The following is a 16,243-nucleotide window of genomic DNA, read 5'->3' on the forward strand; positions in this document are numbered from 1 at the left end:
ATCTTTTAACATGTTCGTTAGTGCTTTGTATTTCTTATAGGGTTTTTCTTTGTTTTCTGAGATACCAGTAAGCATTAACATTGAATTTAGAATACAGTTCAGAATTTGAGGCTAGAATTATACCCTTTGTCTGTCTGCCACATATAGAGGAGTTTACAATTCTGCAGAAATCAAATGCTAAATTTTGGCTTGTGAGTTTGTATATTTCATAATACATGTTGTTCTTTGTTTTTTAAAGGAAGACAAAGACTGACAGATTTTTTTTTTCCCCATAGAGAAAAGAGCAGAGATCGTGAAAGGGAACGAGAGCGAGAAAGAGAAAGAGAGCGAGAACGAGAACGAGAGAGAGAACGTGAGCGAGAGAGAGAGCGAGAAAGGGAACGAGAGCGCGAGAGAGAGAAAGACAAGAAGAGAGACCGAGAAGAGGATGAAGAAGATGCATATGAACGAAGAAAACTTGAAAGAAAACTTCGAGAGAAAGAAGCTGCTTATCAAGAGGTAAATTGAGTAAATGCTTTTATTCTTAAAGCTTGGATACTTAGTAGCTAAGTCAAAAATCTTAGAACACTTCGAATACATTGTTAAAGTTGTGATGATTTCTTTTTTAGCGCCTTAAGAATTGGGAAATTAGAGAACGGAAGAAAACCCGGGAGTATGAGAAAGAGGCTGAAAGAGAAGAAGAAAGAAGAAGAGAAATGGTAATATTCTAGGTTAAAAATAAGTGATTTTCAGATGAAAATCAGATCAAATCTTTACTGTTAACTAGAAGTAACTTTATAATTAAAATGTACAAGCTCCCAGTATAGATAATTTAGTTTATATATTTTAGTAACCTTGAGATACTTTTCAGTGCACCAAATTTTTTTCTCTTTTCCACATTTTTGCTGACTAAACAAAATTATCTTTTTTTGCATACTTTCAAAGTAAATCTGTCATAGAGTAATGTATAAAATGAGAATTTATAGAACATTCTTTGATTAAAAATCTGCAACATTTTTTAATTTGAAGAAATTTTAATATTGCTCTGTATTGGTGTAGTACATTCGAAGGGAGGAAATAGTGTCATGAGAAGACCACTGTTTTTATAAATCAAAATTATTGTCTTCCATATTTAACATTTATGGATTATAGTTTTTCCTTAGGTTATTCTTTATTCTTTTGATTACATAATAATCATAATGCATATTGTTTTTTACATTTATATTGCTTGATAAACTATAACAGTGAAGCAGTTGGCATAGGTTGTTACTAAGTAAAATGACAAATTTATCATAGTATTTGCTTCAGTAGTATGTTCCATGTGTTCTGTCTTTGCCAGAATTTCATGAAAGTTTCTTTATCTCCAGTTTGGAGATTATTCTTCCAAAAACTTCACTGAAGTTAGGAATCTTCTTCAAATAGCTTTTGAACATGAGACATAGAGGGAATTTTTGTAAGTAACCAAAAGCGTGCATGCAGCAACTAGATAGATAGTATGGGCTTTCTGGATAGTACGTCCTCTAACGTCATAGAATTATTTTAAATAATTTTTATTTTCCTGGATTGTAGCTCCCACCCTAGAATTCTTTTTTCATTCCTAGGTTAGAAAATAGGAGAGAATAATATAGAAAGAGACCTAATTATTTTGAAGAAATGTTTACCATCAACAACATTGTGGAATAGATTTGAAATGATCTTGCTTCCTATAAGCAAAGCTGAAACCTGTCTTTCTAGAGAAAAATTTCCCATTAATTTTTGAGAACTTTAAAAAGATCCAGTTACAAAGACAGTTACTTGCTCATTATAAAAATGTTAAAGTAACAATTACCTGATATAAAAATAGAAGTTTCTACTCTTCAAGAGTCGTAGCTTATGTTTTTGTTTTCGTATTTACCTATGGGCCTTTCTTTGTTTCATTTAGATATTTGTACGTATTGTCGTTGCTGCCTAACAGCCTGCTTTTCATTCATTTGACAAATTTCGAGTGTATATTATATCTCAGCCTTGTGCTAAACACTCGGCGTACAAGAATAACTAATGTTTCTAACTTTGAAACAAGTGGGTAGTATTGTCAGAGAGATAAGGTACTGTAGCATGTGTGAGAGTGTTTAAGGTATCATAAAGATGTGTTCACCGTATTGTGGGACTAGAAAAGGAAATGACTAATTCTGTCTAGGGGAGGAGTTGGTCATGGATAGATGATTAGTTTTTGAGTCTTTACAGAGGTGGCATTTGAACTGGGATGAAGTGTGTTAAATTTTTACTGTAGTCAGAAACCTATTATTTGCTTTGTAAATAAAATAGTTGTAGATACAATTGATATAGATGTAGGCTGTATACTTTTATATATTACATATTCATACATATATAATTCTTAGAAATAACTGCTGTTAAATATATATTGTATTTGAAATTCCAAAAGGAGGAAATGGTTCATGTACTTTCATGGTTTGTATATTCATAAGTGAGGTAGGCGTTACCTTTTGATTGATTTATGAACATGATTTACATTTTCAGTCCTGCATTTCATAAAAAACTACTACTTGTAGCATCATCTATCTACAAATGAAATATAAAATATTTTTGTTTAGTTAACAGATCCAATAAGATAACTTTCGGTTTTATTTCTTGGTGTGCACAGGTTTCATTAGAAAATTACTGTACTTTGACGATTATATTCAGAGAGGATATTTATTGTAGCATACTATATGTGGTTTTTATTTCACAGATAAGTCCTAAATCTAACTTGTTGTATGAGTAAAAGACAAAAATATCTACCATTGTTTACATTTAATATGAAGTATATGAGAATTATAAAGTTCATGTAGTATGGATAAGAAAAATCTCAAGAAAGGAGGAGAGGGTAATCTAAATCTAAATGACTTTTATGTTAATTTTACACATTTTGTTCTTCATTTCCTCAAAGGCAAAAGAAGCTAAACGACTAAAAGAATTCTTAGAGGATTATGATGATGATAGAGATGATCCCAAATATTACAGGTAAGGAAGCGTTGCTTTTTGAATTGATACTTTCAGCTTTTTAGTAGCTATGTTTTTCCTCGTCTGTCAGATTGCAAGTTCTCACAGTAGAATAAGAAAGAGATCTTCATGTTCCATCTTGTATTCACCCCCATAGTTGATATGCTGTTTTCAGAGGGGTTGGACAGTGGGGGAAAGAGTTATTTGAAGAAGATCAACAATTCTATGCATCTTTTTGGGGTGCAAATCCATAATAATATAACAGAATTTTTCTTTGTTTTTTAGAGGTCCAACTTTTATAGCAAGTTATAATTAATCTGTATAATAAAGTGCTCTAGAAATTTTTGTCTTCAAATATTTCAAGAGTGTCACATAGCAATCCAAATATCCCCTTGCGTCCCATTGATATTGTGAAGTGAGAGTTGTGAAGCCTGCCTTCCCTCATCTCTTTGTTCCCTTGGCATTTCTAAACTATTCTCATTCTAGCATTTATGACGCCGTGGTAAAATTGTTTGTTTTGCCCCCTCCAAACTATAATTTCTGAGGATGTGGGCAGTATTTTGATTTTTAAAAAATGTCTCATGTGCCTCACATGATTTAGGCATGCAGTAAAGGCATTTACTATATAGTTAAATTTAATACACTGGAGGCAAAACAATAAAAATATTGGAATTAGCAACTTGAAAGAATGCCAAGGATTTGACTTGGTAGAAAATGAAAAACAGCAGTAAAATTACTGAATCATGAAATAGCAGTTCATAATTTTAACATTCTGATAATAAACTGCTAGATAGAATTTCTGCTTTCTGTTGATTCTGTACTACTTCTGGAATTTTTTTTCCGAGAGAAATAATTGATTTTAATTGAAGATATAGAGCTATTTTTTGTGTTATTACTACATGTGTTAATTTTTCACAACTTGGCATCCAAGAAAGCAAGTTACACGTTGGGGTTTCCCTATGGAATAGGCACAAAATGAGAGCTTTCTTCTCTCTGAAAGCTACTTCTCTACTTGGTTTAGACACGTATTTAGAAAAACTTAACAATGAGGCATGGTGATAAATGATAAGACTGCTCACTTAATAAACAGCAACATTTAGAGAGTACGCTGTCTTGGGTGTTCTACAGATACAGAACATTTAAGAGTCTTCAGTCTGTTAGCATGCATCTTTTAATATTGAAAGAAAATGTTTTTGGAGATATGTGTAATAGTTGATCTGAGTATTCAATAAGGCCTGTTATTTTCTTTTGCAGAGGAAGTGCTCTTCAGAAAAGATTGCGTGATAGGGAAAAGGAAATGGAAGCAGATGAACGGGATAGGAAAAGAGAGAAGGAAGAGCTAGAGGAAATCAGGCAGCGCCTTCTGGCAGAAGGGCACCCGGATCCAGATGCAGAGCTCCAGAGGGTGGGTTACTATCACATTCATAATATTCTTATAGTATTATCATGTCATCTTAAGTAAGCCAGGTATGATGCAGTTTAGTTTATAAGGGAAATGCACTTTTATGCTTCATGGATCTTGCTGTTTTGGGGGAGATTGTTAGTACTTTCTCTTTATTACACAAATCATCAATATTAGTCAATTTACAACTTTAATTATTCTAAACATTTTCCAAATATCTTACTCAATTATTTCTGTGAAGTATTAAGTTAAATTGTGTATGACCATGCTGAGGATTTGAGTTGCCTTTTATGTATTATCCATACTGTTCTAAAATAAACTTCTGGTTATAATTTTTTTAATAAAAATATGAAAACATACTTTCCAGTTTGAATTAGGTATTATATATTTACTTTTGTTAATGTAAATGGTTTATACAAGCCATTGAAGAATGGTTATATATGTAAAATATTTGAAAACATTTTGCAGATTACCCAAGTATACTTTACAGATTTACTTGGCTTTCTGATTATAGTAGCAGGCAGTGTTTCATTATTCCTAATATAAAAGAAAAATTGGATTTTATGAAAGATAATGTAAAACAAAAAGTCAGCTAAATTGAGTATAGTTGTAGTTTGAGTTTATCAGATTATTCTGGTTTTTTAGATGGAACAAGAGGCTGAGAGGCGCAGACAACCACAAATAAAGCAAGAACCAGAATCTGAGGAAGAAGAAGAAGAAAAACAAGAAAAAGAGGAAAAACGAGAAGAACCCATGGAAGAGGAAGAAGAGCCAGAGCAGAAACCCTGTCTCAAACCAACTCTGAGGCCCATCAGTTCTGCTCCATCTGTTTCCTCTGCCAGTGGCAATGCAACCCCCAACACTCCTGGGGATGAGTCTCCCTGTGGTATTATTATTCCTCACGAAAATTCGCCAGATCAACAACAACCTGAGGAGCATAGGCCAAAAATAGGACTAAGTCTTAAACTGGGTATGTTTGCATTCCCTTCCTTATTTCCTTTGTTTTCCCTCCTGCAAATACTTAAATTTTGCCTTAAGGAAAAAATAAATAAATGCTTCTTGGTAGGTAGATAGAAAAATATTCAGATATGCCTTTCTAGCTCATTATTGTTTTCATAGTTCTGCTAGTGCTCCTATATCTGCAGCTGCCTCGAGTTCTGAGAAGAAGTGAAAAGTTATATTTTCTAGCACTTGTGAGTAGTGAGTTATTTTTTACAGTTGGGATCTTTCTCTGAGATTTGTGGAAGTATATTTTGCACTGCTTTCAAGGGATGGTGGGTTGTAAAATGTGACATTTGAAAATTAAGTCGTTATGCTAATATAATGTTTTTACTGTAGGTGCTTCCAATAGTCCTGGTCAGCCTAATTCTGTGAAGAGAAAGAAACTCCCCGTAGATAGTGTCTTTAACAAATTTGAGGATGAAGACAGTGATGATGTACCCCGAAAAAGGAAACTGGTTCCCTTGGATTATGGTGAAGATGATAAAAATGCTGCCAAAGGCACTGTAAACACTGAAGAAAAGCGCAAACATATTAAGAGTCTCATTGAGAAAATCCCCACAGCCAAACCAGAGCTCTTTGCATATCCCCTGGATTGGTCTATTGTGGATTCTGTGAGTAGCAAATTTATTTCATCATTTTGTTGGAAGTAGTTTTGAATTTTGCATACAAACTCAGTTGATTCTGTAAATAACAAGTAGGGATGATAATGTGGCTAGAATCTTGACTGGCCAAGAATTTCATAGATCGTTGGGGACATCTTGGTGGTACTTTTGAAGTCTTCATAAATTAGAAGCAAATAATTATATTTTGGTATGTATTTGTCTTAGTTCAGCTATGTTTTAATCTTATGGAAAATCACAAGGTTATAGACTTGATTTTACTAGATGTAATAAAAATCTCTAATTTTGTAACCATACTTTATTTTGTAGATATTGATGGAACGACGAATTAGACCATGGATTAATAAGAAAATTATAGAATACATAGGTGAAGAAGAAGCTACGTTAGTTGATTTTGTTTGTTCTAAGGTTAGTCTTTTTCTCCCTTCACCCCCAACACTAATTAAAACTTTAAGATATTAGATACTTTCTAAAATAAAAAGTTTTCCAGAGCCAAGTCCATGATAGTTTAGTTTCAGTTGAGAGATTCATAGCTACTTAAATGAACCCTCTACTCTATTTCAGACCTCCCACGCTTTCATTTCAGAAGGGGGTGGAGGACAATTGCTAGCTGCTGCCAATTTTGCTCTCTCCCTGCCCTTGAGAATGCCTTGCTACTTTCTTCTTATTTTAATGGTTATAATGCTGCTGAAGTGCAGTTGAAGTACATACAGTCTCTAATGAAGTACATTAGAGACAACTAATAGCTTGTCTCATCAATTCCTTTGTCAGTCATCCATCTTTTAAAGAGGAGAGGAGCAAAGTAGTTTCTTTCATAGCATAATAATAGTCGGTGTTTATTGATTGATTATTAATGTGTCAGGCTTTATTCTTTTGTTAAGCATTTTATAGGACCTTATCTTTAAACCTCCCAACAACCTTAGAAAGTGTAAATTACTTATAGTATCCCCATTTTAAACGCAAAGAAATTGAGACTTAGGGAGAGATTGTGTCTTGAACATAGTCACATAAGTAGCAGAGTCAAGTCTATAAAACTGGAGGTCTTAAGCACCAGGGTATACCACCTCCTATTGTCTCTTGAAGGCAAAGTTTTGTCTTTAATAAGGCAGTTGTAATAGAAGCACCATATTTTTGTAAAGTAATAACTAAATCGCAGTCTAAGGAAATGCTATTTTTCCACCAGTACTACTCTTTTAACATTAGGACTTGCAGATTTAGGCTGTCCTTTCCACTTATAGTTATTGTAGCATTAAAACTTTTAAGTCTGGATTTGAATTAGAAAACAGATACTATAATGATTAAGATTCCAGGTTATGGTGTCAGATTTCCATTCAAGAGAGTAGAATTTGGGGAATAAAGAAATTTACAGAAAAATTCTTCAGCCATAAGAAATTTCCATATTAGTTTGAGGATACCTGGAAATTTCTTGACTATATTGCTAATTTTTTGTTTATTTTCAAAATGACAATTATTTGTTTCTTTTAGGTTATGGCTCATAGTTCACCTCAGAGCATTTTAGATGATGTTGCCATGGTGAGTTAGAAGTTCATTGTTACTAATATTTTAATTAATATCTATGTGAACAAACTTCTCTGAATTTGATTTTCTACCTATGTTGGTTCCAAAATCATCTTTTTATGGGCTTGAATTAAAATTTGAATATGGATTAAATGAAAATAGAGGCACCCACAGCAAGACATCATTAGACAACACTAAAATTAGGGTTTTTCTTTTTTCTTTTTTCCAACCAGTCTCTCCTTTCCCCACCTTTGGTGTTTGTGTGAATATAAATATAAGTCCTGGATCTATTAATACATTTAGAAAACATTCATTAACTATTTACTTCGTAGAGTGATGTGTTAGGAGCATAAAAAGGTGGAACATTGGAACTATCAGAAAGAAAAATATACCAGTATATATACCCTTATATACTTGCTATAATGGAGATGTTTTAAATGGGGCAGAGGAGATAGAGTATCTGACGGTGTTGAGTGCAGTTAGGGAATGCATCCAGGAATTACCATCTAAACTGAGACTTGAAGATTGTAAAATATTTTGTTGCTTGGACAGGTGTCTCTTGGGTCAGTAATGGTTAAACATCAAATTTCCAGTTGCATTTAATTTGGACTTTAGAGTAGAGTCAGTGGTTGCATTATCTAATATTGTGATTTTTGTGAGGAAAGGAAGGAGGAGAAGAGTATTGATGGTAAAGGTGAGAGAGTGATCAAATGGACTATGAACTCCAAGCTAGGAGAAAAAGTCCATTTCTCTCTAATAAAAAGCACTCAGACATGAAGAGTTTCCTGGGTTGGCTCACAGGGGCTTCAGAACCCTGGTGAGTAAAGCAGTGAGTCCTCACTCCACAGATCGCCAGGGGGATCTGCTCCCCATGTTGGAGGTCACAGGGGACCTGGGCGTGGCTGTGCAAACAGCCAAATTCATTTTATCTGCTGGAGGTGTAGCTGTGAACCCCAGCTGGAGGTGATGGGGATAACACCAGAACAGAGCTGATGGTTTGAATGAGTCAGAGTCTGCTGGATCTAATAAAGTTGCGGGAGGTGTGTTAGAATGACAACTGGGAAAGTTATGGAGAGTAGAATGTTTAAGAATACAAATGGTGGATCAGTCCATATGATGGCAAGTTGCAAAATATGGCTGTGGGAGAGAGTTTCTGGGGCAGAGCCAATGTCATTGTTTGACATGACTTTAATTTTAAGCTTGGGTCTTACGCATAGAAATTGAAATTACTGTATGTTGGGAAGTGGGTTGGAGAGAAATATAGGAACCACCTGCCAATTTGCTCCTCTAATGCGGGTGAAAGACTAGGCATTTGCTAGACAGCTGCTGTTGGAGTGGAAGAGTGGTTCTGTACAATCTCATGAACCTCAATGGAGATATTGTTTACAAGGATGGAAATAAGCAAAGATCCAGGAGCTTCTCCTTTCTTTGAAAGCTAAGGCTTAAAAGTAAGGAACGTCCTGAGAAGGCTCTTGGAATGTCAGTCAGGTTCTTTAGGGGACATACCAGGTTTTCATTTAAGATAAGGAGATGAAAACGATAATGAAAGAAGTTAAGGATAGTTAGTATAAAGTAGAATAGTGGTCCAAAGGACAGAGTGGGAAGGTAGCAATGGAAAGACGAATCAGGGAGGAAGAAACCTCAAGCAAGGTAATACAAGATGACAGGTGTCTGGGGGGCTTGATTTTGAGTTGCAAAGTTGTTAGGGAGGACGTAGTGGGATGCCTAATCAAAAGGAGTTGTAAGGTTGAAATACTTTATGTACAGGCACTATGTGATGTTTAAAGCCAGATAATTCTACTGCCCAGCCAGCCTGATGCAGCTTTTTAGATTTCCTGATAAAACATTTGTGAAAAGTTTCTTGATTCCATAATCCTGAGTCTCAGATAAAAGGAGAGATATGAATAAATCCCAGCCCTTGGAGGTAGAATCTAAACTTTCCTGACCGTCCAGCCTCTTTAAAAGATGAGCCTTGGGGTAGAGAAAGGGTTTTATAGTTAGACTTGAGTTAAATTCTTTTTTAAAAATCGTCATTCTAGTTTTTGGCCTTGGCAGAATTTTAATTACCGTCAGTGAAGATTTTCTTGTGTCAGTGTTAATCTATTTTGATCTGTTCAAATATTTTGATGTTTGAAATACTACTACTTAGACTACTAATCACTTATATGGTTTTGATTATTTTTTGTCTCATTGATCATAGTGAGGAGACCAATTGAGCTAGGTTTTCAACCAGTTCTAATAAAAGCTTATGGACCCTCTAAACATTTCTCATATAAATTAGATGGAATTTTTAGCCCAAATAATATTTTGCTTTTATTAAAAATATGACCTTTTAAACTGTACCTTTCCTCATCTGACATAAAAAACTTTGGTTGCATTTTATACCTGTATCTGTATTTCCAAGTTACGATTTCCATGTTAGTGTTGCAGCAGTTGTTTTGAACGACTGATCAAGTGTGGCTCAGAGAAGTCTGCTTAGAAGTTCTTTAATTAATATCATCATTGAGAAATTTAAGGAAAGTTATGAAAATCAAAATTTCTGGCTCCTCTTAGGCACTTACTTACTGATCACGTAGGTATTGGGCACTTTTCAGAGCACTTTGTACACTTTGTGCATATTAACTTTTTAAATTATGAACCAGTATGATGTATCTGTTTCCTTTATCTTACTGATAAGAGAACTGAGGCTCACTGGTTAAGTAACCCAACCAAGGATATTTAACTAGTAAGAGGCAGAAGTGGGATTTGAACCCAAGTAGTCTGGCTAGAGATCCAGTTTCCTTAATTCCTAACCTGTACTGGCAACATTAGGCCACAAATCATTATGGTAGTGATGTCCTGAAGCTCAGTCATAGCTGCCCCCTATAGAAGGAAACATGATTATTCCATTTTACCTCGCTACAGGTCTGGTATAGAGGGCCGAATATGTGTGTGGGATGAGGGCAGGAGTAGTGGTTAGGACATGATGCACCTAACTCATAAGTAGATAGAAATATAATGATTTATTCACCAAGGGGAAATGACCTTTTTTTAATTCAGTGGTCTTGTGACACTCGTCATAGTAGTAGTTTATTTACTCTGTTTACTGTATCCAAGACACTGTATTAAATGCTTTACATATATTCTCATTTAATATTTAATTAAATGCAACATCCATAAATATTAAGATTATAAGGTTGTTTGTAGGGGGGTAAATGAGATACTCTGTATTTAGTTATTGTGTAGTTGTACAACTAGTTCTGCCTAAATTACAATGTTCTTTATAACAAACATTTGCTTTCCTCAGGAAATAGTTTTCCGAGACATATATAAAGATAGTATTTGTAAAGGTAAAAGAATAAAAGTTGGATGGATCAAAAATGTACTGTGGTGTCAGTATTCAGTAAGCCATGGGATTTTGCTGAATGCATTTTGGGGGGGTAATTTACATGTACTGTTTAATACATTTCTCATGCTAAACAGATTTCCTTCAAGTCTATTGAAAGTATCACTCGCTTTTGTTGGGGGATGCTGATTGCTTATCTTACGTGTGTGTTACTGTTTGTTTTTTTTTTTCTCCTCTAGGTACTTGATGAAGAAGCAGAAGTTTTTATAGTCAAAATGTGGAGATTATTGATATATGAAACAGAAGCCAAGAAAATTGGTCTTGTGAAGTAAAACTCTCTTTACACTTAAGAGTTCCATTTCAGATACCATCTTTCCCATCCTTCAAAGGACTTTGAATTTTTCTTTGTCTTCAAAGACATTTGCAAGATCTGTAATTTTTTTTTAATGTAGAAAATGTGAATTTTTTTTGTCCTCCAATTTGTTGATGCCTTGTGTACTCTCTTGGTTGTAAAGACATCTGAATCCTACTTTGGTTCTCTTTATACTCACCAGGTACAAATTACTGGTATGTTTTATAAGCCGCAGCTACTGTACACAGCCTATCTGATATAATCTTGTTCTGCTGATTTGTTCCTTGTAAATATTAAAATGACTCCCCAATTCTTTTGCAGAATTGCACTTAATATTGAACTGTACTGTAAAGGAACCAACACGAACAATTTTAATTGAAAGAATACCAGTCCTTCCTTCCCTATTTGATCAGAATTGGCAAGCTTTCATGAAGGCATGAAATTAATTTTTGAAATTAGAGTGCGAAAATTAGCAGACCATCCATTCCTACTGTATCTGTATGAATGTGTTTGTGTGAATGTATATATAAAAGTGTTACTTTGCCCTGATTTGCTTTGGAGGGCTCCCGTAAACATTTCCTAACTGAAGAATAGAATCGTAAAGGATACGTGGTGTTGTGCCAACCCAAATGTCTGGGATAATTAGGTTATTAGTCTCCCAGAGCATGGTATTCTTTTCTGGCAAGCAACAGTCTGTTGAATAGCATGGGGTTCTCCTGTTGATAGCTGGCTGCTTCAGCCTCTCTTTTTAAGGGACTGTGAATCACTGATCCCCTGCCCCTCAATTTCATTGTGCAGAGATGAGTCAGATCCTTAGATTCTGGAGAGCTTTATTTAATGCATTTTTGCACTAATTGGTCTTTAGCTTAATTTTGGTGTACCCCTTTTGTTGGGAAAAAAATGGAAAAGCATAAATGAGGAAAAAAAAAAACTTGAGAAACAAAAGATAAAATTAGGCCATTTGACAGACTAGGAAAATTTGACAAAATATACTAGGAATTCAGCATGGCATTTTACGTTTACATCTTATTTCTAAGGATAAAGTAAATCATTTAAGGCAGTTACCACTAATTTTTTGTTTTTGTTTTGATAAAGGGTTTATAGCTTGTGCTTGTGTATATACACACACACTTTGTTTACCTCTGCTCATCAAAGTTTGAAAATATACTGATGTTGTTAGAGACATACATTTCTTTATTGTAGATCAGAACTTCACCAGGGAGCAAAATTACCTGAAAACGTAACGAGTTTTAAACAGTTCTTAACAGAGTAGGTGTGGCTATTACCATGTCTAAGTATTTATTTAAAAGAAAAATAAAGATTTGGTGGCGGTGGGGGGATGTTAAAAAGCATAACTGAGCTTGAGTTATTAGATTTTTTTACATCTTAAAGAGGACATTTGAAAACACTGTTCTTAATATTGGACCATGACATGGTTCTATTATGTAAATATTTCAGATATTAAAAATGTATATATTTGATCTTGGGGACTCATTCTTTCAGAGTCTTATTAAATAAATGGCATCATGCTGTAATTGTGCAGTGCATACTAGAAACTTAACTTGAAAATATGGGCTAAATTAATTTTTATGAATATTAGTGACTGAAGGGCAAAGAGGATATTACCTTATTTTAGATTACTCTATATGTCTATGGAGATATCTCCTTTTAGTGTTATAATATAAATTCTGGTTTCTCAAGGGAATATTTCAGAAACATGCTCCTTGCCATTTACAAATTAATTTACTAGCCTTTTTTCAGATTCATCCTCAGCCCAACACCTTGTTTGAGCAGTTTATCATGTCTGTCTTCTCGTACCATATTACTGCTTCTAAAGCATGTTAGGTTGTTTTTGTTTAACCAAAATTAGCATGAAGGTTTATTCAGATGGATTTAATTTCCCTTGCTTTGTTTTCTTCTGCTCTTTCACAGTATTTATCTTATAGGGTGAGTATCTGAAACCCTTGAGGATATACATCGTCTACTGCATAACACTTCCAGTGAGATTTGCCTCAGGATCCCAAGTTCATACATTAACATTTCTGCAGCAGAGCAGGAATGATCAGTCACTGGGTTAAAGACCATTACATTAGTAGCTTAATGTCAGTTCAAGTCAGGTTTTGCCACTAACCTTAAACTTTAAGGTTTTCAGAGTTTGTTTTTCAGATTTGCATATAAAGAATTAGACATGTATAAACTGGCATATTCTAGTGTCTGGGAGAATACACATAAGAAAATTTCTACTAAGTTGCATGAACTTTCTGGGTTGCAGTCATCATTTGCCCATAGCCTAATTTCAGTTTTGGGAACCTTAGATAATCCATATTACCCATTCAAGTTATAAAATTATACGAAAATTTGGCAGAAAACCAATATGCTTTTTCGTCATTTGACCCTCTAAATAATTTAAAATATGTACATCTGTTTACAGGAGGAAAGATAAGTTATTTGAAGTAGTTTCTTTAATCAAACTTGAATGCCTGTTTAAATCACCTGATGGAATCTTGTTAGAATACAAACTGATTTAGTAGGGCCAGGATGGGGCCTTAGGATGATGATGATGCCAGTGCTAACTGATCCAAGGACTACGCTTTGATTAGCAGTTTAAGGTACCTACTCAGTACTAGTATTTTATCCTAAAAGACTACATAAATGCTGCTTAATTTTTAAGTAGATTTTAAAGGGAAAAACATTTTTGAGGCGAACAGATACTTTGTTCATGAATGTAAAATAATCTTCCAAAAATGCCTGAGAACTCAATATTATAGGCTTTATTCCTACCCAGCCCCAGAACATTTTCTCCTTAGAGAACTTTATGTTGTTACTTATTCTGAATCTTACAGTGCTTCCTGGTAAACCTATGTAATAGTTGAGGCTAATGGTTTTGTGGAGAGTTGCTGTTTCAGGTACTCATCAGGCACAAATACTAGGTATGGTGGAAAAATTGAAAAAACAGCTTGAGAGTCAAACTGGACTAAACTGTTATTTTCTTCTTTCATATGAAGTAAAAAAAAAAACTTATGCAAATAAATGTAAGTAGGTATACAATGTGTATATGAGGCTTATTTACCCAGCTCTAAGACTGCAGAATGGTTTGGTGTCAAAATGGTTACAAATTTTTTTAGGTTCTTTTTATTAACAGTATGAATTGAGAAATAGTTTTTGTTCAGCAAAAGATGGTGAATTTGACTTGTGAAAGCCACTGGTTATAAAGGATATGAGAAGGAATCCCAAATAGCCAGACAGTCTAGATGTCAGGAAGAAAATGGGAAAATTCATATGTACGTTTCAAACCGAGGAACTATTAACATACTGTAGATCAGAGTGAACTTATTTTTTATAAACGTAGATTTTTTTTTGAAATGTACTTACATTAACATTGAAATACTTATTTGCATTTGCTTACATTTTCATCTTAATTGACTGATCATTACCTTTCATTTTATTACTTAACTCATATGCCAAATTAGGAATGGCAATCTAACATGCCCAAGAAGATAATTTCCATAAACAAAAATGAATAAAAATTCTCAAGCCATGTTTGAATTAAATGACACTTCCAAGTCTGTTTACTCTGCCACATTAAATATTAGTTGGATCGATGACTTAGATCATCGTGCGCCAGATACTTAGGTTTGGAGATTACAAAAATAAGATTTTCAGCTCTATGGAAGTTCACCATTTAGGAAGACTGGTTCTTAAATTTGGAGTCCAAGAATCCCAGCTGGCATTTGTTTAAAATACAGTTTCCCGCCCTCCAGAAGTTTTGATTCATTAGGTAGGGGGTGTATTTGCAATTTTAATTAGCATCCTCTTGATTGTGGTGCGGCTGATTCACATTGAGAGGTGTTATAAATAGGCACCACAGGGAAACGAAAGAAACGTTAGTCTTAAGATGCCATCGCTTGTAGGCCAAGAGAAGCACACGCCGAGCTCAGTTTACATAGAAACTTGGTCCTCCCCTCAGCACCGGTCTCAAATCCCTGACAACCTCGACCCCTGCTGGCACTCTGGGCGGGTTCCTCCGGGTGGGAGGCTGGCTGGAGCGCAGGGTTTCTCCAGCCATCTTAACACGCCACCGGAAGCCCTGCCCCTTTCCCTGGGCTCCGCCCTATCCCTCTAGGTCCCACCCCTCCGCAGGCAGACCTCCAACGACGCCAGAGCCGGAAATGACGGCATGGGTGAAGCCTTTTGGGCGGGGTCTGGACCCGTCAGCTCCAAAGGCTGCGACTTCACATCGGAAACAAAACAGCGGCTGCTGGTAAAGGAACCTCAGCTGTGAGCGGTCGGCTTCTGCGAGGAAGGAGTAGGTGCGTGATGGGGAGTCCGGGGAGAGAGGAAGGCGTCCGTTATCCAGTGTCGACACAGGCGGCCGCGGGCAGGGTCCGGCTCTTTGTCGCCGCCGGGGCGGCGGAGCCGGTGTCCTCGAGGATGGGGAGCGGGGCGCGGCCGGGCGGAGACAGAGGAACCCCGTGTGGGAAACAGGAAGGGGCGACCAGTTATTTCATGAGTTCCAGGCGAGGCACGCGGTCAGGTTAAAGAGAGTACCCTTCCGAGCCTCGGTCCGGAAATGCTGGTGTCCCGAAGATATCTCAGGGCGCAGGTGCCTTGGGCTGGGATTGACCGTCTTGACTCGAATAGAGCAGGAGAAAGAGGAAGCGCGTTGCGCTGTCTGGTTGAGCAACTGGTGAAACTCCTCGCCTCGTGCTTTGAGTCTGCCCTTGTAAAGGGGAAGCTAGTGGCACTCAGGGCTAACTTTGTTATGTCTCACATCCAAGAGGAAAACGGGGTCTGATGCTTTTACCTTGATCGGCACTGTCATGAGTCATGTATGTCCGATGCTTTGCATGTGTCTTAGATACTTGCTTTTTATTCTTGCTTAGTTTCTTTTCAAATGAATATCTGCTTCTCTGGTAGGAAAGTAATAATCCTAAAGCATTACTTGCTTGCTTTGGACAAAATGAATAAAATATTCAAGGTTTACTATGGATGATAAGAATAGTGTGCAGTAATGTGGCATATATAATAACTATATGGCAGAACACATTGTAAAGGTCATAACATTC

General features: G+C 35.8%; 2 protein-coding genes across 5 annotated transcripts in view; both read left to right on the top strand.

Annotated features, from left to right (window-relative positions):
- RBM25 (RNA binding motif protein 25) overlaps positions 1-12,712 on the top strand; it is a 42,907-nt gene extending 30,195 nt beyond the window's left edge. For all 3 annotated transcript variants that reach the window (XM_039883705.1, XM_039883706.1, XM_039883704.1), the window contains 9 exons: positions 276-498; positions 609-698; positions 2,906-2,979; positions 4,213-4,363; positions 5,006-5,330; positions 5,699-5,973; positions 6,292-6,390; positions 7,468-7,515; positions 11,065-12,712. In XM_039883705.1, the coding sequence (XP_039739639.1) occupies positions 276-498; positions 609-698; positions 2,906-2,979; positions 4,213-4,363; positions 5,006-5,330; positions 5,699-5,973; positions 6,292-6,390; positions 7,468-7,515; positions 11,065-11,157 (1,378 nt within the window). In that variant the 3' untranslated portion in view covers positions 11,158-12,712. The remainder of the gene's footprint in view (positions 1-275; positions 499-608; positions 699-2,905; positions 2,980-4,212; positions 4,364-5,005; positions 5,331-5,698; positions 5,974-6,291; positions 6,391-7,467; positions 7,516-11,064) is intronic.
- Positions 12,713-15,328: 2,616 nt separating this feature from the next.
- Positions 15,329-16,243, top strand: part of PSEN1 (presenilin 1) — a 59,337-nt gene continuing 58,422 nt past the window's right edge. The window contains exon 1 of one of the 2 annotated variants that reach the window (XM_039883714.1): positions 15,329-15,487. The gene's annotated coding sequence lies outside the window, so the exon portion shown is untranslated. The remainder of the gene's footprint in view (positions 15,488-16,243) is intronic. The other variant, XM_039883715.1, reaches the window with a different exon arrangement.

Source organism: Pteropus medius, unplaced genomic scaffold (genome assembly GCF_902729225.1).
Source record: "Pteropus medius unplaced genomic scaffold, Ma_sr-lr_union100, whole genome shotgun sequence".
Classification (NCBI taxonomy): Eukaryota; Metazoa; Chordata; class Mammalia; order Chiroptera; family Pteropodidae; genus Pteropus; species Pteropus medius.